Source organism: Dreissena polymorpha, chromosome 5 (assembly GCF_020536995.1).
Source record: "Dreissena polymorpha isolate Duluth1 chromosome 5, UMN_Dpol_1.0, whole genome shotgun sequence".
In the NCBI taxonomy this organism is placed as follows: Eukaryota; Metazoa; Mollusca; class Bivalvia; order Myida; family Dreissenidae; genus Dreissena; species Dreissena polymorpha.
This window is the reverse complement of record NC_068359.1, coordinates 25,729,908-25,757,560: the sequence shown is the minus strand read 5'-3', so window position 1 is coordinate 25,757,560 and position 27,653 is coordinate 25,729,908. Positions and strand designations below refer to the sequence as shown.

Sequence of the window (27,653 nt, the reverse complement as noted above, 5' to 3'; positions counted from 1 at the left end):
CTGACAGTCAGACCGACCAACCGACAAGCTCACTCCAATATACACCCTAAACTTCGTTTGTGGGGGTATAAATATAAATGTTACAGTACTCTCTAAGGGACTACAAATGCATAAAAATATGTATCTAACTGGTTAAGGGATAAACTCTGAAATACACACACAGAAATGCCACATGTTTATTGCACATCATATGACCAATAATGCAGGACAGACCCCAACACAAATAAAGTCACTTTAACTACATGTACATTTATATGCTAACATAGCAATATACTATAATCTTGAAACAAAATAGACGCTAGGAAAATGCAGTTGATCCCAAAATGATAAAATAGTATAATATACCACTTTGTTTTTCTTTCTTACAGCCCCATGAAATCTATCTAATTGTAACTACCGGGTATCATAAATACAATCCTAATGGCTTTAATTGCAACCCTTAATACCAGTGAACAGATATAATTCACTTTCATCCATTTATGCATGTAATACAAAGCTTCCCATTTCATCAAAATTAACAGTATAAAAAATTGCTGAAATAAATGTCATAGACTTCCTCAACGACCCCATGTGAGGACAATTTGGAATAGTGACAAATATCAACAATATTACATGAAAATGATAAAACACTCAACTTCATTTTGTTATACTAAAACAAAACTATGCTAAGAGTATTACTTTAAACCTAGACAGTTTCACATGCACAAACAAGAACTTTTGTTCAACATTGCAAGAATATCGCATAATACACATGTATCACTTAAACCCGTGAAATTGACATTATAGTGTCATTTTGAAAAAAAGAAAATTCGGAAAAGTATATTATTTAAATAAAAGCATTTAAAGCATTATTGATAAAACTTAAATAAAATAGCAAATCTTGAACACAACCAAATCAGTAAAATGGTTATTATAACTTCAAAAATCTTTACTTATACACTGAACTTTGGAATATTGAAAATGAATTTGGTACATCAAAAAGCCATTGACAATATGATCAAATAACGAACCAATATCTAACATTTATTGATATAAGAGCAGTTATAGCAAAATCAATTGATACATGAAATAAATTATGAATATTTTTACATGGGACTTACTTTGAGCATAGTAATTTTTTTATTGTCAAACAAAGTGCACAATGTTGAAGTCAACAACAGAAAACATGGCAAAAGTAACAAGTCCAGGATACACAACAAAAAAGTGAAAGACGTGAAATAATTAAATAATATCAATGGTTCAAAGTCAACATGGAATTATAGAATTCATATGCAACTATATTCAAGAAGACAATTACAGCAAATTAACGGACACGAATGTAACCACCCATCATGTAACAATAATATCACTGTTTTCAAAATTTAAATACTTTTTCCAACTCTTACTTGCATAAACAAAGGGCTTACATTATTTCACAACTATATTGAATGTAAATGTATTGTAATATATTCATGCTTGACCAAAGTCAGGTTAATTTTTTTTAACACACGCAAAATTTAGTCATCATATGACAATTATATATCAGCATGCAAAATATTTACATAGTTTGAACACATCTTTCATATTTTTTCGATCTGTATAAGTGTTCTCCAAATACAAATGTATATGATCTTCTATTAAACTGCCCAAATTCATCATTAATGAATAGGTAAACAAAACTAAACTCTCTGTATCTAACAATCAAAAGATCTAAATCATCAAACTATATAATATGTACTTTTATGACATATATATTTTATCACACTGCATATGTCTAGAGATCAAAATAAAATAAAATCACACAAACTTAACAAAAATCATGTAAATCAAAATACTTCTACATTTTTTGGTCAAGAATACAAAATATTTATATAAAATTATTTCAAAATCCGAACAGTGGTTTCCAAAAGACAGTTTTCAATAAAGTCATATAATATTAAAGAACTGAATACCATTTCCTGCATTTCATCGTTTCATGACCTTTGGAGCTATAATGCTGTGTTCAAGGGCAAGGTGATAACTTTTGTAAATTATCAATCTAAAGATACAATAGTAATAAAAAAAGTCTATGAAATACAGTTCAATAATTACAGCACTGTCATAAGGCAGCATACTTCTAATAAAGATGTGCCTAATTTTAGCTTCATATGTCCAGTTACTACATGGATTCAAGCAAATATAATATAAACAAGATGTGTTTGTGAAACACTATGTCCCCCCATATATTTGACTTTTGACCTTGAAGGATGACCTTGACCTTTCACCATCCAATTCACTATTCAAAATGATTAGCTATATGAATTACATATGCATATGAGAAGTTGTTACGAAGTTATAGTGTATATTAAATGAGTGATTTTGGCCCATATATTTTACATTTGACCTTGAAGGATGACCTTGACCTTTCACCACTCAAAATGTGCAGCTCCATGAGATATACATGCATGCCAAATATGAAGTTGCTATCTTCAATATTGCAAAAGTTATGGCAAATGTTAAAGTTTGACGCAAACCAACAAACCAACAGACAGTGCAAAAACAATATGTCCCCCAGTATAGGCTAGGGAAAATAAAAATTAGTCCCCAGTAAATAGATTTCTATGTAAACCATGATGCACCGAACAACAAATGTTGACATATGCCATCTATTCAAATGTTTGACAAAGATTCTTCTACCTAACTCTACGCAAATCATCTATAGGATTGATTATTACATTAAAAAATAACAGCATACACCACATGCAACCAAAGCAAAAAAAAAAAGTATATCCTAGCATATCATGTATAATATATGTTTGACATTATTACTGTTGTATTATACCACTTTTGTTCTTGCTTATGCACATATTTACATTGTATGTTTTATATTGAATAAAAAAAAATGAAATACAGAAAACAAATACCCACAATGAACTGTTTTAATAAATATTTAAAACTGAAGATCCAAATTGAAAAAGAAATAGCCCTAAACAATGATACACTTCATATATTTAAACAAAAGTGGAAACACATTAAGCTTTCATAAACAAGTCCAGTATACCCTCTACCATCTTTATGCAACTCATCCTTATTCATAACTATTCTGTTGTTTTTTTTTCTTTTCTTCTTTTCTTTTAAAAACGTTTTTCTTTAATCAAAAGGAAATCACAAAAGTCAAAAAATATATATCAGCATATCTTGTATAACATGTCTGAACATTATTGCTGCTACATAGCATCACTTTGTTTATACGATCATATACATGTATACATTGTATGTCTTATATTGAATAAAAAAAAAAGAAGAAAAGATTAAGTGGTGATAGACAGGGTACATTAAAACGTTTAATTTCAAAATCAAATTTCAAGTTTCTTCTTTTTTATCACTGTATTGAAGTTTGGTAATGGATTTTGATCAGGGACAACACTTTTCGCTTTTATGGTATTTTTAGTTTCAAGGAAGTCCCTCCTTGCCGAAAATCAAGTTTAGGCGGAAAGTGTCGTCCCTGATTAGCCTGTGCGGACTGCACAGGCTAATCTGGGATGACACTTTACGCACATGCATTATGCCCAGTTTTCTCACAACGCGGCTCAATTAATCATTTCTAAAATATGTAATAAACACATTCCATAAACTTTTTATGGAACATAAACTGACCAATTAAATAACTAACTAATTGACTGAAAATGACTCTAATAATTCAAGGGGGATATACCTTAACTGTTTATGTATATAACGTTTGCAAGGATGTAATAAATGTAGTTATCTTACACCTAAACATTGCTTTAGATAAAAACATTGTTTATTATGTTTATTACAAGAAAAAGACAAACATAAAAGAGGTCAAGAAAATAAACAAAATGACTTAATTTTACAGCTCATGAAAACTTCAGCAATGCTCAAATAAAGCAAAGATTTATTAACATGAAGGTTTATTTAAACTATGCACATTTAATGATGGAACATTCACATATAGGCAATGTTTTGATGAGATAATATAGACAATGTTTTGATGGGATATTTACATATAGACCATGTCTTGATGGGATATTAACATAAAGACAATGTTTTGACAGTATTTTTTTTACCTGCGAGTCCTGCTTCATGAACCCATTAGAACCTCTGGGGATGCAAAGTTCTGAATTATGTGAGTCCCAAACATGCCTTGAAAATTCTCAAAAAATAATGTAGTTTAATATTTGGACTCATTCTTCCAATTTTGGGATTCATAGATTTGCAAGTTATTGAGTCCCATGACTCAGAGTAGAAACTTTGTAAAAATATCACTGTCTTGATGGGATATTAACATATAGACCATGTTTTGACAGGATATTAACATATAAACTATGTTTTGATTGGATATTAACATATTGACCATGTTTTGACGGGATATATGTTGTGCATTATGCCACTACAGTGGCTGATGTTTGTCACAAAACACGAGTATAAGTAATACGCACTATGCACAATTTGCAACATGAATATGACACTAGCAAAAACATTTTTTAACAAGATGCGTTTGTGAAACACAATGTCCCCCTATATGACGCTTGACTTTGAAGGATGACCCTGACCTTGTGAAGGATGACCTTGACCTTGACCTTTCACCACTCAAAATGTGCAGCTCCATGAGATACACATGCATGCCAAATATCAAGTTGCTATATTCAATAGTGCAAAAGTATTCATAAAATAAGCGATTTGGGCCACATATATTTGACCTCTGACCTTGAAGGATGACCTTGACCTTGACCTTTCACCACTCAAAATGTGCAGCTCCATGAGATGCACATGCATGCCAAATATCAAGTTGCTATCTTCAATATTGCAAAAGTATTTATAAAATAAGCGATTTGGGCCACATATATTTGACCTCTGAACTTAAAGGATGACCTTGACCTTTCACCACTCAAAATGTGCAGCTCCATGAGATACACATGCATGCCAAATATCAAGTTGCTATCTTCAATATTGCAAAAGTATTCATAAAATGAGCGATTTTGGCCATATATATTTGACCTCTGACCTTGAAGGATGACCTTGACCTTGCACCACTCAAAATGTGCAGCTTCATGAGATACACATGCATGCCAAATAGAAGTTGCTATCTTCAATATAGCAAAAGTTATTGCAAAATGTTAAAGTTGGCACAGACAGACCAACAGACAGACAGACCAACAGACAGGGCAAAAACAATATGTCCCCCACTACTATAGTGGGGGACATAAAAAGTATAGATCCACAGGCAATTCCTTCGATTCTCTAATACATGTATTCTATATATTATATATTTACAAGGTGTTCAACCCACATTACATCATACTTTGAAGAACATAACATGCCAAGCAGTAGAAGCAAAATTGTAGTTGCAATAAGTTAAGCAGGTTTATTATTGACAATTGACATCTATCAACATGTTGGTTATAGTCTACATTTTGAATAAAAAAGAAATCATCTTAATAATCATTTGAACACATACGTGTATTTTGTTTAACCATAAAATCTGTAGTGAAATTAACTATTTAGTGTGATTGCGTTAACTTCCATCCATATACAATGGAGATGTTATAAAACCGTCAGAGAGGCGGTCTATTTCTTAATTGTCAACATTATACTGGAATAACTTCAATCATGTACATATAAGACACATATTATATGAACAATTAATTACAACAAAGCCATATCAGAGTGATGACAATTAATTAAGTATTAAATGTAAATTTAAGGTCCATAATTAACAACTGGAATGTAAATGAAAGTAAATGCAAAAATGACACCGTTCTTTTAATCTGGAATCTAGCACACTTTTTTTTATTTATTTTTTTATTTAGTCAGAACAAATAATTTCTTAAATGCACAATCAACTGATTGAAGGTAGAAGTAAAATTATGTGTAGTGTATGGAGAAAAAACTTACAATATCAAGACTGTTTGGTATTATGGTAATACAATACAAAATATGATGTATAAGAAATTTAATATCCCAGCACATAGAATCTCTTACAAAGTATGGAGCTATTTCATCAGGAATTCAGTAATATATAATGATTTTAAGAAAAACAAGAGCACCGCCTTGCGGGTGCAGACCGCTCATCTATTAAGGGACTCTCAATTTAAATCACAAAGGAGGGAGAGGTGGAGTGACGAGGGGTGTATAGTGTGGGGGTGTGGACATTTATTACATTATCTTCCAAAAAATGCGTAAGAAAAAATGCAAAAAAAATTTCAGGGGGGAGGGGGGGGGGGGATTCTTGGGTGCAATGGTTGGACGGTATTTCAAAAATAAAATAATAAAAATAAATATTTGTGTTTTTTAACCGTTTTAAAAAAATTATTTGGGGGGTGGGGGGGGTATAATAGTGTGAGGGTGTGGTGGTCATTTGTGAGATGATCTTAAAAAAAAATAAAAAATAAAAAAATAAAATTGGAGGGGGGGTGGGGTGGGGGGGAGGGGATTCTTGGGTGCGATGGTTGGACGGAATTTCAAAAATAAAATAATAAAAATAAATATCTGTGTTTTTTAACCGTTCCAAAAAAAAACAATTTGGGGGGTGGGGTGGGGGGGGGGTATAATAGTGTGAGGGTGTGGTGGTCATTTGTGAGATGATCTTAAAGGGCACGGGGGATGGTTTGGGTGGAGTCTATTGTGGTATGTCAGGTAAGAGTAGTTTTGTCAAAGTATCAATCAAATCTAATCATAAATAAAGAAGTTATGGCAATTTTAGCAAAATTTAATAACTTTACCTTGAGAGTCAAGGTCATTCAAAGGTCAAGGTAAAATTCAACTTGCCAGGTACAGTAACCTCATGATAGCATGAAAGTATTGGAAGTTTGAAAGCAAAAGCCTTGATACTTTAGAAGTAAAGTGGATCGAAACACAAAATTTAACCATATATTCAAAGTTACTAAGTCAAAAAAGGGCCATAATTCCGTAAAAATGACAACCAGAGTTATGCAACTTGTCCTTTTACTGTCCCCTTATGATAGTTTGCGAGTGTTCAAAGTATGAAAGCAATATCTATGATACTTTAGGGGTAAAGTGGACCAAAACACAAAACTTAACCAAATTTTCAATTTTCTAAGTATAAAGGACCCATTATTCCGTCCAAATGCCAGTCAGAGTTACATAACTTTGCCTGCACAGTCCCCTTATGATAGTTGATAAGTGTTGCAAGTATGAAAGCAATAGCTTTGATACTGTAGGAATAAAGTGGACCTAAACACAAAACTTAACCAAATTTTCAATTTTCTAAGTATAAAAAGGGCACATAATTCTGTCAAAATGCCAGTCAGATTTACATAACTTTGCCTGCACAGTCCCCTTATGATAGTTAGTAAGTGTTGCAAGTATGAAAGCAATAGCTTTGATACTTAAGGAATAAAATGGACCTAAACACAAAACTTAACCAAAATTTTCAATTTTCTAAGTATAAAAAGGGCACATAATTCTGTCAAAATGCACGCCAGAGTTATCTAACTTTGCCTGCCCAGTCCCCTCATGATAGTAAGTAAGTGTACCAAGTTTGAATGCAAAACTTAACCGGACGCCAACGCCGACGCCAAGGTGATGACAATAGCTCATAATTTTTTTTTTTTTAAATAGATGAGCTAAAAAAAGACTTGAAAAAACACAAACTTATCACCCATTCTTCAATTAATCAAAGAAAATTGTTCAACGATTGACACTTTAAAATACTTTTCAAAATTTGTATTGTTGATAGCCAATATAAAATAAAATTTGATAAAAGCAAGCAAAAACAAGAGCACCGCATAACGGGTGCCACGCTCGGCTGCAGGTGCAGTTTTGAATAGATGAAAGCTTGTCAGATTTTTTTTTTTTTTAAGAGGTCACAGTGACCTTGACCTTTGACCTAGTGACCCAAAAAATGGGTGTGGCATGTAGAACTAATCAAGGTGCAGCTACATATGAAGTTTCAAAGTTGTAGATTGAAGCACTTCGATTTTAGAGCCAAAGTTCAAAACCTTAACAAAATGTTAAGGTTTTAGCATGACGCGGACGGTGGACACGACGACGGACACAACACTACGAGCTGGCTATGACAATACCTCGGGTTTTCTCCTAAAACAGCCGAGCTAAAAACTAGTTACAAAGAAATAATTTGGATTTGAACAAAAAATCATTATTTGAAATTGGTAAAATAATTATATTTAATCATTTTACTTTGGACAAATTTGTATTTCTTAACATAGCATGAACAATTTACTTCCATAAACATAAGCCTCAATGGTAAAGAAGTTATAGACTCATGTTTTATTATGGCAATAATACATTTAGGAAGGTGTTATTTATAGACTAGGACAAATTCTTAAATATGTATTTGTTCTTCATTTATACTAAAAAGAATTATGGCATTTTTCAAAAATAACAAAACTCTTTGAACACGTCCCTTCAACTATGAGTCTTGTTTTGGGAAGTCTGGGCTTTAAGCACAAGCTAATCAGGGAAAACACTTTCCATCCAAACTGGATTTTTGGTTAGCAGAGAATCCTTATATGAAAAATTCTATACGAGCAGAAAGTGTCATCACTGATTAGCATGTGCGGACTGCACAGGCTAATCTGTGATGACACTTTACACAGATGCATAAAGCCCAGTTTTCCCTGAACCCGGCTCATGCTCTAAAAGCTACACACTAAATCCCGGCAAGTCTTCTTTCTCCATCCTAATCTTCTGCTGCATATGTAGATACTCGTTATAACGATCGCGTGTGTGATGGAGCACCTTGTGAACGTCATGCTTTCGTACGCGTTTGTCAAAAAACATCGCCAACTCGTCATATTCCATTCCCGCACCAATGATCGCATCCCGGTGTTGCTCAAGCAGAGTGAGACAGATGAACATTAGGAATGGGTTTCCGTAGCCAAACACTTCCGGGGAAGGGAGTTGTTTAAATCGCGAGATGGACTGGCTTTCTGAGTCAATCACCTCCATGCAATCACTTATCACATCCTGCGTAGAATAATCATCAATTGCGTCTGTCCTAACAGGTGAGACATTGTTCGCAATTGCAAAATGATTTTCACAGAATGATGGCTGTTTTTCGTTCAGACATTTAGTTTCACTTTCCAAGTTTTCAAGTTTTTGCACTTCTACCATGGCTTCTGCATGCTTAGCATCGAAGAATTTCTGTTCCTCTTCAGATAAAATATCAATTGGCATGTTGGTTGTATGCAAAGCAGCCATCCCAACTTTCCCACCACTTTTTACAGCACTTGGTGCCTTGTTGGAGTTAATGTGCAGAGAGTTAATGGACGATGCCAATGAACAATTACCACTGTCAGAATTGGCACTTTGTCCTCTCATTGTCTTATTCACCTCAAACAAGGTATGTTCTGTGTCATGATCATGTTTACTTCTTACAGATTTTAAACCTGTCATGTCACTCCGCGTCATTATATTGACATTATTGCCGTTCATTTTGTTGCCATTTTGCGTGACCAGCACTGATTGCCCAATACCGGGCCGTCGTTTTGGTGACAACAACAAACGGCGCATCCCGCTGAAAAACGACCCCTTAATCTGGGGCATGTTTGCAGAAGCTTTCAGGGACTCTGATTCAGTCTCTTCAAGAGATAAATGAAACTGAGCCTGATCCTCATTCATATCACCATTAAGAAGCTGGTTGTCAGATACAGATCTCCGTCTGTGCTCTCCTCTGTAGTTTACTGCTTCGCATGTTTCAATAATGGAATCAAAATCGTTTGCATGTTCAACTAAAGTATTACCTTCTGATGAAGATATGATCTCTGTTTCAAAGTCCAGGATAGCGTTTCTGCTGTCGCAACTTGACACGATAAGACTTGGAAATCTCTCCCTGGAATGTGAAGCAGACATAAACGAAGAATTGCTTGTGCTTATAATTTCTTCAGACAAATTAACCACTGAAGAGCTAACCGATACGACAGTGCTGTGGAAATCACACGAAGTTTCACTGGAACTACTTGTGTCACAATTGGAACTACTTTGCTTTGATGTTTTCTCTTCAGAAGTAGGACTAGTTTCTTTTGAAGAACTATTTTCTTCTGTCAATGAACACGTCTCGTTTATGGCATCTGATGTGATATTGGGAACACTTTCTGTATCACTGACTTCATTCTCTTTTTGAGAGGAGGCATTTAATATTGTTGCAGGTTGAGGCAGTGTTTCACATGACTTGTCTTTTGAACTCTCTTCCATTTCTCCAACAGTCTGTAGTGTATGATCCAAACCATTTTGCATAACAAGTTCAGTTGATTTTGGAGACTTTGGTGACCTTAATGCCGACATATTTGAACCATCTTTTCCCAGTGACGACGACAACCGTCTTTTGGCAAGCAATCGGGAATACTGAGTTTTCACACTGAATGATGGAGAATTTGGCGAAACAGACACCAACAGCGAAGGGCAGTAGTTTGGATCCTTCAAAGGCAGCTCGTGTTCAGGCGGGTCTGCTGGTAGAGTGCTCCACATGACTTCCAGCATGTACAGAGCCTCCTCAAACGGAAATTCACGTTTCATTTCCAACAGCAGCCATCGATAACAGAAGAAGAGGTCTTCGGCCCCGTGCGATCTCAGGTATGAATGAAATACAGGGTCGTAAAACTGCACAAGTAAGGACAAGTGTTGGAGCTTGGTTGTGATAGCCTCTCCGTCATACATGAAATTAGATCTTAGACGTTTCATTAGACCACAAAAGCAGAGATAAGCTTGTGCTTCTTCCTTCTGGACTACAAGAAGCGGTGACGCAATATCGCTCATTCCCTGGCAATAAGAGATTTCTGGGTGTGTCAGAGCATAGGTCACAAGCAAATTATACAAAGCTTGGAGGTTTTTACTTTCATCCCCTCCTGCGTAATACTTATGTGCCCGATCCGTTCTCAGAACGTCCTTCTTGACTAGTGAAGCCACGTGTCTTATATCTTCAGAAACCTGTCCCGCCCGGATCAATTTTTGCCAGTGGTCTCTCAGCTCAAAATACTCGCCCTCTTTCCTCTTCATGTAGGTAAATCGTTCACGTCCTGACAGAGTGCTCGGGAAAATGTTCAAAAGGTGGCGCCACACGACTCGACGCAGGACATTTTCAACGCCACCCTGGTAAATGCTGAGACGGAATTCTTCCGGTTTAATCATATGACCATCTGAGTCCATGTAGTTACGGAATTCTAGATCAGACATCGGAGGCTTGATGGGCTTGATCAGTTGCTCCTCCTGGGACTTCATTCCTGAACAAATATGGAGAGTATACGTGAGTATTGGGACTTGATGCCTGAACAAATATTGAGAGTATACATGAGTATTGGGACTTCATGCCTGAACAAATATGGAGAGTATACACGAGTATTGGGACTTCATGCCTGAACAAATATGAAGAGCATACGTGAGTATTGGGACTTGATGCCTGAACAAATATGGAGAGTATATGTGAGTATAAGGACTTGATGCCTGAACAAATATGGAGTGTATTCGTGAGTATTGGGACTTGATGCCTGAACACATATGGAGTGTATAGGTGAGTATTGGGACTTCATTCCTGAACAAATATGGAGTGTATAGGTGAGTATTGGGACTTCATTACTGAACAAATATGGAGTGTATAGGTGAGCATAAGGATGGCATGCTTATCCCAATATTTTCTATGCCACTTTTAAAATCAAATCTTAAATGTTACAAACATTAATTTTGACAGTAGCCAAAGAGTCTTATGGACCAACTACAAGTTGTTCACAAAATTCTTCAGGGAAAACCTTTTCCTATAATTCCTTACGTTTCTGTTATTCCATGTACAAACATAAAGATGTTGAAAAATAAAATATTAAAACAATCTTTTATTTAGTTGTTTGTGAGAAAAAAACATTCAGAAAATTTCATATTAAATGTTCAATTTTAACTTAAATTGAGATTTTTTACTATTTGTGTTCATTAATCTTCGCACCATCTTTAAAATACCAATATTAATTAAATAAAAAAGCTTTGCAGTATGAAATCTGGGCCTAGGGTTTACTCACCTGCCATCACCTTCTGCATCTGTGACCTAGTTTTCTCTACACCTGAAGCAATGTGCCCAGTGATGTTGCCGAGTAATGTCCCCTTATTGAGAAAGCCCAGTCTGTATTGTGGAATCTCTACTGGAGCTATGATGTCCCAGTCTTCTAAGGCTGAAACACAGTAATGCATCATGAATTTTAATTGAGGACTGGGTCAACTGGCATTATATAACTGGCATATATATTACATTATATAAGAGATTATCAATGTGAAGATGCTATGGCTGGTGTTCACTAACTACCGTTCAATGACAACAGTTAAATGTCAAATGCAACCCATGTCAGTTAGAGAAATGAGTTGATACATGCCATCATTTACCTGAATTTTCAGGACAAAAAAGGGGCATAATTCTGCTTACTTACAGATAAGAATTATGGGCTTGGTTTGGGACCTTGCATGATGACCTCCAAAAGATGTGTACAGTTTCAATTGAATATCTGTAGTAGTTACAGAGATATGTCCTTGTTGAAGTTACAGAGATATGTCCTTGTTGTAGTTACAGAGATATGTCCTTGTTGTAGTTACAGAGATATGTCCTTGTTGTAGTTACAGAGATATGTCCTTGTTGTAGTTACAGAGATATGTCCTTGTTGTAGTTACAGAGATATGTCCTTGTTGTAGTTACAGAGATATGTCCTTGTTGTAGTTACAGAGATATGTCCTTGTTGTAGTTACAGAGATATGTCCTTGTTGTAGTTACAGAGATATGTCCTTGTTGTAGTTACAGAGATATGTCTTTGTTGTAGTTACAGAGATATGTCCTTGTTGTAGTTACAGAGATATGTCCTTGTTGTAGTTACATAGATATGTCCTTGTTGTAGTTACAGAGATATGTCCTTGTAGTTACAGAGATATGTCCTTGTTGTAGTTACAGAGATATGTCCTTGTTGTAGTTACAGAGATATGTCCTTGTTGTAGTTACAGAGATATGTCCTTGTTGCAAGCAAACCTTCTTCATTTCATCGTGCATTCAAATCTTAACCAGATATTTATACAAACAGAAAGGTTTGTAATCCTGCTAAAAAGCTGGTCACAGTAATAGATCTTCGACAGTGCATGTTTATAGAGAGCCTAAACACATAATTAACGTATTATTTCAATATATGTTGTAGATACAGAGATATGGGGTAGTTGAACACAAATGTAAACCAGAACTTTCTAAGTAAAAAAAGAAAAACGATTCTGGAAAATTGCTGTTCAGTGTTATGGAATTTTGTCAGTTACCTCACAAAATGACCTTGAAAGCATGTGTGAATTTTCAATTGAACATGTGTAATAGAACCAGTGATAAGGAGATGTTTCATGTGTACCTTACGAATTTTCTAACTACAAAAAGGGGAATAATTCTGATGACATTTTTAGTAAGGTAAATGAAACTTTGTAAATGGTCTAACACAATGCCCATGAATATGTGTTTGAAGTTTTAATTGAATACCTGTAGAAGAAACAGTGAAATGGAGACGTAGCATTTAACCACAGCATTCTGCAGATGCTAACATGTACATTAACATTTGGGTGAGAACACTGGCTCAGACTTTCCTGTGAATAGAGCTGCTTAATAAAGCCCTAATTTTAAAATATTCTTGCCACATTTATAACTTTAGACAATGACCTAATACTTATGAACTATATTAGCATAAATTATGCGCTAGCATTGTTTCCTTAAGGTGTATTTTCTTTTAATTGTACTGTTATGGATTTTTGTAAACTCTTGTATTATTAAATTGATGAAAGTGTATCCAAATACTGTTATTAACAGTATTGCGATACACTTTCATCAATTTAGCTCAATTTCAGTATGAAAAGTCATATATTAATTGTAAAAGTAATTTAATATATTCATCCAAAAAGTCTGTTTAATGCTTACAAGTTATATAATTTCCCTTCAAACTGGATTAAAACACAGGGTATCACTTTGCAGGAAAAAGTGAAATAAAATACTTTTTCATATAAATGATTTTATTTAGTTTAAACCTATTTATTTTAGCTTGATTGCATAGAAAGCCAAAGGCTTATTTGAAACGCTTTTGAGTCCGTTTCCTGGGACTAGAACCAGTACTTGGTGTCTATGGGGGAAATGATAATCTAAAGAACGCTCTCAGAGTGGGGATCAAACCTGTGACATCCTGGTCGTTATGCATACACCATATAAATTACTCCATGGTGAACTCATTTATACAGTGATTTTCAAACCACTACAACACAAGTAAGTTTCAAATGAATATTCTAACAAAACTATGACATATTAAACAAGAGGGCCATGATGGCCCTGTATTGCTCCACTGTTTTTTTATGCGAAAAAAGCCTGCAATGCACATGGTTTGAAATATACTCAAGCATGTGACTTTCTCTTTCTATCCCTTGTCCCACTGGGCGCTTAAAGTTGGAAGGGTGAGCATTTTTATATATAGAAAAGGTTACTACGGTATTAACTAAACAGACTAAACAGGCCGGGATTGTCGCACAGGTCCTTTGCTTATAACGTAGGTACATTGATCTCTCCAAAAGATATTGTCGTTCTTTCTCTTTCCCATATTTTTATATGCTGAAGATCAAATTTACGCATGTTCTACAAGATTAATGAAAGTTCCTTCATTCAATCATGAATTTTTTTTCCAAAATTCCAATAAGTGTTTGTAGGTTTCAAAGTTTCTGTTACTTATATAGTTCATGACATATGCAAAATACCTAATGACGTAGATCACCTGAACTTTACTTCATTCTTGAGGCATTAGTGAGTGTAGCAGGATTGTTAACGTGGTGAAGAAATTGTTTATTGTACAAAGAAGATATTTGCCTGAGGAAACATAAAGTTACGAGTTTTTCAGGTTCATGAGGTGCCGAAAGGCAGTAGGAATGATAACTTTGTAGAGGTTGTTTGTTAAACAAAGTAAATGTTTATGAGACAAAAAATTGAATTATAATTCACCAAGATGTTGTTATCATGGCAACACTGCTTGCATATGGCGTGAGGTTTAAAGAGATATCATGACTAGCAATTAGCTTGACCTTACTTTCCTTTACTTTTTCCATGTGACATTGGTTACCTGTCATGTTTGTTTTTGAAAAATAATAGGATTGCCATATATTGAAATAAGGTATCTGATCTATTCTCTGATAGGTTGCTAGTAATAGACTTAGCGGCAGTCATGTTATAAACAAGGGGATTGTTCACGGCATCAGTAGAACATACTTTTAATAAATACATCTTTTTTAAGTTGGATTCTCCTTACTTTTTGTTTCTTGACGAATCAAATTTTCTTGAACAACTTTTTAATGGGAGCCTTCAAGGGATAAATTTGGCCCCAGGGGCATAATTTGAACAAACTTGGTAGAGAACTATAAGATGTCACTACATACAAAATTTGGTAGCCCTAGGCCCAATGGTTATGGATAGAAAGATATTTAAAGTTTGCACAAAAGAGGCTTTATATAAGCATATGTTCAGTTTTGTGACCCCCGGGGCAGAGTCAAATTTGAGCCCAGGGGAATAATTTGAACAAATTTGGTAGAGGACTATTAGATGTCACTACATACCAAATTTAGTAGCTCTAGGCTCTATAATTATGAACAAGAAGATTTTTAAAGTTTGCACAAAATAGGCCTTATTTAAGCATATGTTCATTTTTGTGACCCCCGGGGCAGGGTCAAATTTGACCCCAAGCGCATAATTTGAAAAAACTTGGTAGAGAACTTTAAGATTTTAACACACACCAAATTTGGTAGAAATAGGCCCAATGGTTATGGAGTCCATGGACAGAAAGTTTTTTTAAAGTTTGCACAAAATAGGCCCAATGTAAGCATATGTTCAATTTTGTGACCCCTGGGGAATGGTCAAATTTGATCCCAGGGGCTTAATTTGAACAAACTTGGTAGAGAACTATTAGATGTCACTACATACCAAATTTGGTAGCCCTATGCCATACGGTTATGGACAGGAAGATTTTTAAAGTTTGCACAAAATAGGCCTTATTTAAGCGTATGTTCATTTTTGAGACACCCGGGGCAGGGTCAAATTTGACCCCAGGGCATAATTTAAACAAACTAAGTAGAGAACTATGAGATGTCACTACATACCGAATTTGGTAGCCCTAGGCCCTACGGTTATGGACAAGAAGATTGTTTAAGTTTGCACAAAATAGGCTTTATGTAAGCATATGTTCAATTTATTGACCCCCGGGGCAGGGTTAAATTTGACCCCAGGGGCATAATGTGAACAAATTTTAAAGAGGTTCAACCCAGGAACATTTTTGAGAAGTTTTATCAGAATTGGACTTGTAGTTTAGGAGAAGATGTTTAAAGAAAAAGTTAACACACGCACGCCCGGACGCACGCACGCACGATGGACACAGGACCATGACATAAGCCCCGCTGGCTTCTGGCAAGTGGAGCTAAAAATAAACATACAGTAAGAATTGTTTACAACCTTATTCATTTACGAAAAGCATGATAATTTATCATAGAATCAACATATATACATGTGTACTCCTAGTTTCAGTATCAGAAACTTTTGGCTTGATTTGTCTCACTGCTTATGTCAATTATAATATAAGTCCAAAACTTCATAGAGAAGTCTACAACACTAACTTAGCAATCATGGTAGCATACCTTCATCGAAGGGTTTCAGGTCCACTTTCAGTTTGAGGCAAGGGTCGGAGGCGTTCTGAAAGGCGGCATCCATGTCCCAGTCTGACAGCATGCTGAGATACACGTCCTGGGAACCGTCCTGGGACAGGTAGCTTATGGTGAAGTCACTGCAATGTTGCATTTTATACATATTTATTTAAGTTCAATTGCAACGAAAGTCTTAGGGTTATTTTAAACTCTCTCAAGTCGGTTTCCTGAGTAGAAACAGTACTTAATGTCTTAAAAAACGCTCTCACAGTGGGGATTGAATCTGTGACCTTCTGGTTGCTAGGCGGACACCATATCAACTACACCACTGCGACCTTTAAGTTAAGTAACTTCAATAGCCAATAACAGTGTTGGGTCTTCACTATGCTGGGAATGGGCGCAATAAAATGGAGAAAATAAGCATCACTTTTAATCAAAGTACCCACAGTACTGGTGTGACGATGCTTTTAAAGAGGATGGATATAAAAGCATCAATTTAAGTTTTTCTACATCACAACAATTGTGTATGTGGGTACGAAAATTTTGGGTACGAAAAAAAATGGGTACGAAAATTTTGGGTACACAAATAATGCCAAAACCAAAAAATTGGGTACGAAAACAAAAATTCGTAACGACAAAAAAATTGGGTAAGAAAACAAAATTTGGTACGAAACAAAATTTGGGTACGAAAAAAAATTTGGGTACGAAAAAAAAAATGGGTACGAAAAATGTTGCTTCCAAAAACAAATTTGGGGGTATGGGGAAGTAGTTACCGTGGGGAATTTGACCCATTCAGCAATACTGGGAGGCGGGTTACATTCTCAATCAAATATAACAAGAAATACCTTTAAAAAGATATTCGACGCGTAATTTCTGTACCACTTATCTTAAAAAAACGTTCTGTTACAGTAAAACATTTGTGGGTTATAACATTACGTTTCAGCAGATATATTCAAAACTTGACATGCTCTTTAATTACATCATGCTTTTTAATTTCACATGTATATCATACCAAACTTTATATTTCGTTGTTTCCTTTCCTAAGTTAATGATGTCATGTGTACGGACGTGATTTCACATAATTTTTCTCTTTTGATTATTGTTTTTCTCTAATTGAATAAGCTAAGGCATGTTTGTTGGTTTATTACGGCAATAATTTCATGATGATTCCAGAAAGTAGGTATGAGCACATAGTCGTAAGAGCACTTGAATACGTGAGTTCGCCAATGAACACATGGTAAGGTTAACTAAATCTTCGCGATATGACCTAATTTGTTTAAAACAGCAAACAATATTTAACAAACAAATGAACTATCAAACATAGTATGTGCACTGATGTTGCTCTGTAATTTCTGTTTTAAAAGTTTATTAAATATGCAAAATGAGAAAGCACTAAATAGCGAGTTTCATAGATGTCTTACGGCTATTATGCTGTTTATATGCCATACTCGCTATAACGTTGACAAACATGGCAGGTTCGAAATAATTCGTTTTCTTTACACTCATGATCGCGTTAAACGTTAATTACTGTGAAACCATTTATTTTCGACAGCACAAAATTTCGTCATTTTTATAAAAATGACGATTTCGTCAGCACTTAAATTCGCCGATTTATGATTTTGAATTTTAAAAAAATGCGTCCGTCAATATCCGATTTGTGTGTAATACATATTCGCGATCAATCGCAGTTGCGAAAAATCGTGGTACGAATGCGGGAACACACTTGAGAATCACTGCAGGAGGTGGGGCCTGTTTGTCACATGCCAATTAACTAGTCTTTTGTTATCAAGGGACAGTAATGGACCCTCTTAATGTATGCCATTAACACGTTCATTGTTATGATTAGCGGACAAGTGGGATCGAATAACCGTTAACGAGTGTTTGTAACAACGAAGCCAATTGCCAATTGGGTATGTGTTCTAGTTGGTATGAGTTTTATTAAAATGCTGTCAATACCGTTTTAAAACTGTTTGTGTTATACGAAAGAGGTTCCAGTTTGTTAAGTGTTTTTTTTCAAATAAAATGCTTTTTTATTCTAATATCAACATTAAAATTAGAAACTCTATGTGTGTGTTTGTTCTTAAAAAGTAAACTACCGGTATATAAATCAATAATGTCAATAATTCAAAAATAAATAAATTGATACATATAAAATAGTAATAAGTGTGGTTAAACGCAAACAATCAAACAACAAACAGCAATTAAAATATTCTTTATTAATTTGTGATAAATACGCATGTTGATCACACATCGTCATCTTTTCATTTGGTTTAGTGTCTTTCATCGGCATTCGCTGCGTGATGGCTAATATGCAACACCCCTGAAAAACACAATGCACCTAATGGGTAATACAGTTATAAACAATTAGCGCTATTTCATTACCATTCTACATAAACGAAGTCAACGCATTCGATACAGCTGTAATGCACACGCGTTTTAAAGAAGTGTCACGTGTCAGTTAAGTACCTTGTGTAATCTACATCCCTTTGTGTCAAAACCGGATTAATCTTGATTACGAAACAGCAGTGAATGTGTGCATGGATTATGTTGGAATTTAATGCCTCATGTGTACGGTAAAGTTTTCAAGTATTGTTCAACTTGGTGTTTGTATTTGTTCAAACATAGAGCATGATTGTTCGTTAGGATCTTAAATTCGCCGATCGGTCGACTGACGAAATTTATGAAAATTAATGCCTGGCGATTAATAATGGTTTCACAGTATACACGTTTGCATTCGCAATTTATTTACAGAATCACAACAAATGTCAAATACAATACAGAAAATGCATAGTTGTTTCCTTGATCTATAAACATATAATGGATTGAATGTAACTGATTTAAAATTAACGTTTTCAAACTATTATTAAATCTCTTTCCCAGAATATGCTGTCCTATTTATAGCTGAGCTTCCTTTACCTTTATCAATGATAATCAGTGAGGTATGCCGATTAGAAAAATTGAGCTATCTCAATCGGACCGGCTCGGTCTTTTACATAGGTCGCCATTGTGAAGAATTTTTTCATGGTATGATAACTTAGACGAGCTGCTTCGCAGTATCGTAAAAAATTTGTACTTTTTTATTAACATGTATATGTGAACTGTACAACAGCTTTTTTGGTGATTCTGTAACATGACCTGATTTTACGGGGAGGTAAAATGAAAGGTTTTGTGATCGTAAAAAGTATTGTTTCAGATATTTGGGACCTTTTCTGTCTCCAAAATGGGAGCATTTGTACGTAAATTGAATATGGAAGGTAACAATTTACTAAAGAGGAAAACTTCCTACAAAAGAAAGCTTCGAGGTCATGTTGGCATACTTGATATGGTGGCCTAGAGATCAGTATTATCCACTTCCAATCTGTAGGTCTCAGGTTTGATCCCCACACCGGGAGCACTCAAGATCCTCCCTCAAGCCAACAAGTACTGGTTCTACCCAATTAATAGACTCAAGTGTTACTCCATATACTTAAGACTTTTCATATAATCATGCAAAAATAAATAGCTTTAAACTAGTAAACTCCACATAGTTAGGACAAATGTACAACTTTGGTCTGCCTTGGTCTTTATATGCCAAGGGAGACAACTGAACTTAAGTCTCTAATTATAATAACTGAATGCTGTTTACTTCTTGATGTCAAAGGCCTTGGCCAGCAGGTTCTGTAGCATCTCGAAGGACGTGATCTGGGGGTCAATGGAGAACTTCTTCTGTTCAGGCTGCATCTTGCCCTCATATTTCTGAAATATAGAGACATTCATAGAGGATATAGGGACAGATATAGAGCAAAATAGCAGGGCTGCATCTTGCTCTCATATTTCTGAAATATAGAAACATTCATAGAGGATAAAGGGACAGATCTAGAGCAAAATAGCAGGGCTGCATCTTGCTCTCATATTTCTGAAATATAGAAACATTCATAGAGGATAAAGGGACAGATCTAGAGCAAAATAGCAGGGCTGCATCTTGCTCTCATATTTCTGAAATATAGAAACATTCATAGAGGATATAGGGACAGATCTAGAGCAAAAAAGCAGGGCTGCATCTTGCCCTCATATTTCTGAAATATAGAAACATTCATAGAGGATATAGGGACAGATCTAGAGCAAAATAGCAAGGCTGCATCTTGCTCTCATATTTCTGAAATATAGAAACATTCATAGAGGATATAGGGACAGATCTAGAGCAAAATAGCAAGGCTGCATCTTGCTCTCATATTTCTGAAATATAGAGACATTCATAGAGGATATAGGGACAGATCTAAAGCAAAATAGCAGGGCTGCATCTTGCTCTCATATTTCTGAAATATAGAAACATTCATAGAGGACATAGGGACAGATCTAGAGCAAAAAAGCAGGGCTGCATCTTGCTCTCATATTTCTGAAATATAGAAACATCCAAAGAGGACATAGGGACAGATCTAGAGCAAAATAGCAGGGCTGCATCTTGCTCTCATATTTCTGAAATATAGAAACATTCATAGAGGATATAGGGACAGATCTCGAGCAAAATAGCAGGGCTGCATCTTGCCCTCATATTTCTGAAATATAGAAACATTCATAGAGGACATAGGGACAGATCTAGAGCAAAATATCAGGGCTGTATCTTGCTCTCATATTTCTGAAATATAGAGACATTCATGGAGGACATATGGACAGATCTAGAGCAAAATAGCAGGGCTGCATCTTGCTCTCATATTTCTGAAATATAGAAACATTCATGGAGGACATAGGGACAGGATCTAGAGCAAAATAGCAGGGCTGCATCTTGCCCTCATATTTCTGAAATATAGAAACATTCATAGAGGATATAGGGACAGATCTAGAGCAAAATAGCAGGGCTGCATCTTGCTCTCATATTTCTGAAATATAGAAACATTCATAGAGGACATAGGGACAGGATCTAGAGCAACATAGCAGGTCTGCATCTTGCCCTCATATTTCTGAAATATAGAAACATTCATAGAGGATATAAGACAGATCCAGAGCAAAATAGCAGGGCTGTATATTGCCCTCATATTTCTGAAATATAGAAACATTCATAGAGGACTTACGGACAAGATCTAGAGCAAAATAGCAGGGCTGCATCTTGCCCTAATATTTCTGAAATATAGAAACATTCATAGAGGATATAGGGACAGATCTAGAGCAAAATAGCAGGGCTGCATCTTGCCCTCATATTTCTGAAATATAGAAACATTCATAGAGGATATAGGAACAGATCTAGAGCAAAATATCAGGGCCACTCTGTGCCCACCACAGCTGCCCCTCTGGACTGGAATACACAAGAAAGGTATAAATATTTTTGAAATTAAAATCTCTTTTTCTTATATATTGGGTCAATAAAATACTTCTGGTGCCCTGGCTGCATCTTTCCATCTTATCTCTGAAATACAGAGAACATATAGGATACTAGTTAGTCCTTGGTGCCACATGTTATATCGCCACTGCAGCTCTGAAATATCAGCAAAATATATAACTTTACTTTATAACATACCATAAATTTGCAAATCCCGACATCAAAACCCTTACATTTGAATTTGCTTTACCATGCTCTTTAACCCATTTATGTCTAGCGTCTAGAAAGAAGGCCTTGGCAAACAGCGTAGACCCAGATGAGACGATGCGGCATCTCATCAGGGTTTGCGCTGTTTGCTGAAAGGAATTTCTGTAAGAAATATTCTAAATATAGAAATAAATATACTAGACATCCCTAATTTTAGAAATAAACTGATCCAATTTAGAAGGATAGGAGAGTCCACTAGGCATAAATGGGTTAATTGCAAAGGCAGATAGTAGGACAGCTACTAAAGTCTGTACGTGCAGCAGTTTCAACTTTGTAATTTGAAGAACATATTTTTGCATTTTCACAGGACACAAGTTCGATATTTAATTGTTTCGATGCAAGCACACATCCAGTGACATTAGGTAACACTGAATGCCTCAGCTCAATTATTATAAAAATGATCAATTAACAGACAGTTTAATGTATCGTAGCAACAGAAATGTTTGACATTTACATGAACGGTCATCATCCTAATGTTCCAAGGCTTTACAAAACATGTTACTCTATCAACATGCAAATTTTTAACAGCTTGCCAGGACTATCATCACAGGTTGTGATTTACATCAAAATCTAATCTAATCCAGTGTTTTTTCACCAATTTGGGAATGGGGCTTGAGCCCTTATGATTGGGAAAAATTGCGTCCTTTTAACTAAAATTGGGAAAGGAATAGTTTAAAATATAGAAGTGTTTTCAATATAATAGCTACTTAAGTTCAAACCAAAGAATGATAGAGCTGCATAGGAAAATTAACTAAATGTTGCATTTTATTTACCAAAGAAAAAGGGAATTTTAGGCAGTCATATGGAACAAATATATACTTTTGACGAATGTGACCTACAAAAACAACACTGTAATCATCACAAAGACCTATAAATGAAAAAAAATCCTCAAAGTTAGTAGCAGGCATTCAAAGATGTCTGATCCAAAGGGTAAAATTCACTCTTTATTTTGTTTACTCGCCTTGTTTTTACTACAAAAAGAGATTACACTTCAAAAGGCACTACACTATCTACACTATCTACCATGACTTTTAAGAACAAGATAGGGCAGTTTTCTTATGCAGCAATGTTGAACATCCAAAATCTGGGCCAAAGTAAAAAATAATTACTGGCCTGGCTTACGTACATACAAAAATGTTTGTCCTAGTGTAAGTACATACAAACATATGAACATACGTCAATTTGTAAGATAAAGCAAAAATAAGTGCTCACAAATTATTACCCAGGATAAATACAGGTAAGATTGGTTAGATAGAGAGGTCACAGAAAGCAAATCATTAAATTATTGTATGTTTAATAGTTAACCACAAAAACAACTCTATCTACTATGACTGTTACAGAGTAGATATGAAAATTTGCCAATGTTACAATTATAAATGTCCAGAAGTGAACACTAAAAACCACCATCAATCTTAACTGCAAAGATTTGATAATACCAAAGCAACTAATATAACAAGCATGAAAGCAAGTCTCACATTTAAGGAAGTTTGGAAATAATTTACTCCCAGTTTGGGTCACAGAATTCTTCAAACTGCAAAATTTGTAAGTTTCAGGGTGAAATAGTATGAAGAAACATTTCGGTGATTTTTCTAAGTAAACCATGTTAACAATTATCTGAAGCAAAACTTGAAGTGTACTCTGGTACCGGATATGTATTTTGACGCATTTGTAGTCCCTCAGAAAGTTAAATTTAATTAAAGACCTTTCTTACTAAATTCAAGTCTTAAAGGCTTCATTTCAAACCCTTAGATGAGAAGCAAACAGCATAAAGCCTGAACAGTCTGTGAGTTACATACAGGCTGTTCTGGTTTTATGCTGATTGCAAACATACACTACAGTGTCAGCGATTTTCCTTGTCCAATTGGGAAAAGTACCTGTACCGGTCCAATTGGGAAAAATCGAGTCGTGAAAACCTCAAAATTGGGAAAAATCGAGTCGTGAAAACCTCAAATTGGGAAATTGGTGTATTTGATTTTTTGCTCCCAAATACTTTAAAATTGATAAACAAGTGTTTTCAAGCTGTCAATATTATATAAACCTAGGTTCAAGCTATAGAGCTGCAAAGGGAAACTAACTAAATGTTGCTTTAAAAAAAATAAAAAAATAAAAATATTTTTTTTATTTTTTTTTAAACTTTAATTGGGAATTTAAGGACAGCAATTGGAAAATTTGTATTTTTTTCGTCATTGGGAAAGTGCCGTTTACCGGTTCAACTGATGTTACCGTAGGAGATGAGATTAATGCCAGACCTTTACTACTTTGAAGTTAATGCATCTAAAAAAATTACAATTATAAATTGCAAAAATCTCAGAGGCCAGGAGATTCCAGTTTGCAAACCGTGTATGTAAGTCCAAAAGTAAGGACAAGGTGAAACAAGATGCTTGCCCTCACTTCTGTACTAGAGGAAAAATGTATGTCCCAGTGTTAAGGACATATGTCAAGCTGAAAACATGTTGTTATCAGTCCAGGAGACAGTTTTATCATTTGTGGACTGGATAAAGGATACTGATAAACGGTCATAGCTCTGCACTGTAGTCATAGGTAGCTAGCAGAGAAATCTTCAGTCTTTTCATCAAAGCAAATCAAATCACAAACAGCTTAATGATATAATACAACTATAAAATCTTCTTTTCATTGAGAACCATGATAACTACATGTACACTGAAATATAAAAATCTGGCAAATTCAGATTTAATAAAAACAATACTTGTTTCCATAGGGCACAGATACCCCCACATTCCACTTTTGTCACAAGACTCAACTTATGTCAAAAACAAGCTGCTTGTGGTCAAATTGGACCTTCAACTTTAAAGTGTGACTCGAAAAACTCTAACTTGATCTGTAAGTCATGCAGGTAGACTCACACACCCAAAATAAGGTAAGTATTTGATGGGCAGACAGAAAGACAGCACTACTTACATATACAAATGTATGCCACCCTACCTGGGGCATAAACAAACATTTGTCTGTTTACCTGGAATGTCTATTGTTTCGCAATGGAAGGTATGATTGTGCCAAAAAGTTGCAAAAACACTGCATTTTTTTGTTATGGCCTGATTGCCCTGATGAACAGCTCTGCAAAATGTGAAGATATCACGTCAAGTAAAGTAGAACAAGGAGATCATTTGAACCACATCACTAGTCATCCTCTGATTCTGACCTTGAAGTGATAATTACAGCATACAACTGTGAACTCGTGTAGGACTCAAATTACATTACAGGTTTACATGTATCATGAGATCATATCTCCCAGTTTCTTCTTCTGATGTTCTTTAACTTAAATGATACATCGGGGGCTTTTTCTCACCATTTTTGGAATATGACCACACCAGTGAAACTGGTTCTTTTAGCATCCATATACGTTAAATTGGGGAAAAAGTATTACTGTTTGATATAACAATTTTGAATTCTTGATGATAAAACTAACATAAAACAGATCATCCAAACATGAACAAATTAGTTGAATGGATACATCAACTTCAAAACTTTTAATTTTTTTAACTTTAATACCGGTATCTTCTCTTTTTCTAAACATCAAAAAGTCAAACCATTATTTTTTGACAGTATTTGCAAATACAGATACATTGAATTTGTACTTGCAATTAGGAATACAACCCAATAACAGCTCTAAAATCAGCCCGAACAAATTCCTTTTTCATGATTATTTTCACATTAAGATGATATTACTGTGAAAGTTACATTGAAAGATAATCTTAGATACATAGTTACCCAGTAGTTACATCATAAAAAGGAGTTCAAATCAAAAGCTTGTGATGGCCAAATGCAGTGCTTAATGCCTCCCACTCAATAGGGATATAAAAAGCCCTGCAGAATAATTATCTTATATATTTATTTAAAAGTCAATGGGTTCACTTGCTCAGAGCCTGAATTATGGCAAGGATTTTTTTTATTTATTTTTTTTTAATCAGGGGGAATTTTTGCCCCCAAAAGGGGAAAAAAGTATACTGTTCAGGTGGGGGACTGATAGATTGAGGGCCCTGCATTGATATAAAATTGTTATTTGACTTATATTTTTGTTAACTTTAATGGTGAAACAAAGTTTAACTTAATTCAGATAATGGTGATGATAATACATTAAAACAACTCTGTTCAAACGTTATATGCTTCAAACAAGGTCTTTATATTGCACATGAAAGATGCAGAATGTAAAATACAGTGGTGATTTTAACTGTTCAAATGCAAACTAAACTGCTACTGTACTCTGATAATACAAGTTTTATTACCAAATACATTTTTTAACAATCCTGCAGTCTTAGTCCAACTTGTTGACGCTCTCAAATATTAAGCATCTTTTTATATTGGCAATATTTGGAGCGTCCAACTGGGCTGGCATTCAAAATATGGTGGAATGTTTTCCTTCTTTGTCTATATTGTTGCGCAAGGATTTTGTGCACAACATTCAAGCCCCGATATCAGACAATTAATATCAACGGATTGCAATAATATTTACATACCTGTGTAGATAATTCATTTCTCGATAATGTTCCGTAAAAATTATGTAATGACACTTTGAATTTTGCACGCCTGAGCAATTTAAATCCAACCACTATTCAAATTTTCAATATCTCTCGATTCGCTCGCTGTGTAGATATAATTCGATAACACAACCTCAATGTAAAGTATCTGGTTTAAATGTGGACGATTAAACGGCGTAAAATACAGTTTGCGTTCGTCTGTTGTGGTGCAGAGCGTTACATAGTAAACCGATGTTATTATACTTTTCTGGATAAATTAAACACTGTTTATTTCCAAAGTGACAATTAAAATGTTCTGAAATAAATTACATCTTTTATTTTTATACCGTACATAAATAATATTGATACAGATCGTACAGTATAATGTTATTTTGCAATTTTACGCAAATTGATTAAAATTTAAACTTTCTGGTTTCCAACAAATTTTTGACTTTTCCCCGATGAGACGTTCCAAAGAATTTACCCATATAAAAAGTAGCTTAATATTTAAGAGCGTCAAAAATTTGGACTAACTGCAGTCTAGACTCTAAATTCTATAAGTGGATTTCATAAACAGAATTTTAAGATTAATTTGCGGCCAGCTATTGTCACAAAACATCCAATTTTATATAAACTTTAACTCCAAATTTTAGTTTTCTTCATAAAATAATAATAATGAATACAAATATGGTATTATTTACGTAAGTGCAAACAAATGAAACAAATATCCGAATAGTGAATATCCGAACTTTATACATTACATACCTTTACAGAAACCCGGATCACTTCGCGACTGGAATCAATTCCGTAGAATCCAGACATGTTTTATTAATATTAAACAGTTTTAAGCCACGATATAACGTACTACGTCACTAAAAAGGGCATTTTTATTGAAAACAAATTATTAAACGTCAAATTAATTATGAATCAAGGAACTACACAGAATCAATCCGAAACTAGTGTTTGTTTATAGCTCGGCACAGCTACAAGGTTGGCGCCGA

The 27,653-nt window shown here is 34.8% G+C and overlaps 1 protein-coding gene across 1 annotated transcript; it reads right to left on the bottom strand.

The window, feature by feature from the left end:
* Positions 1-162: 162 nt before the first annotated feature.
* Positions 163-27,636, bottom strand: LOC127832077 (TBC1 domain family member 25-like). The gene is made up of 5 exons (XM_052357234.1): positions 27,418-27,636; positions 20,243-20,352; positions 16,612-16,757; positions 11,964-12,113; positions 163-11,180 (listed from the first exon to the last, which is right to left on the bottom strand). The coding sequence occupies exons 1-5, from the start codon at positions 27,472-27,474 to the stop codon at positions 8,605-8,607; spliced, it is 3,039 nt and encodes a 1,012-aa protein (XP_052213194.1). The 5' UTR covers positions 27,475-27,636; the 3' UTR covers positions 163-8,604.
* Positions 27,637-27,653: the final 17 nt, after the last annotated feature.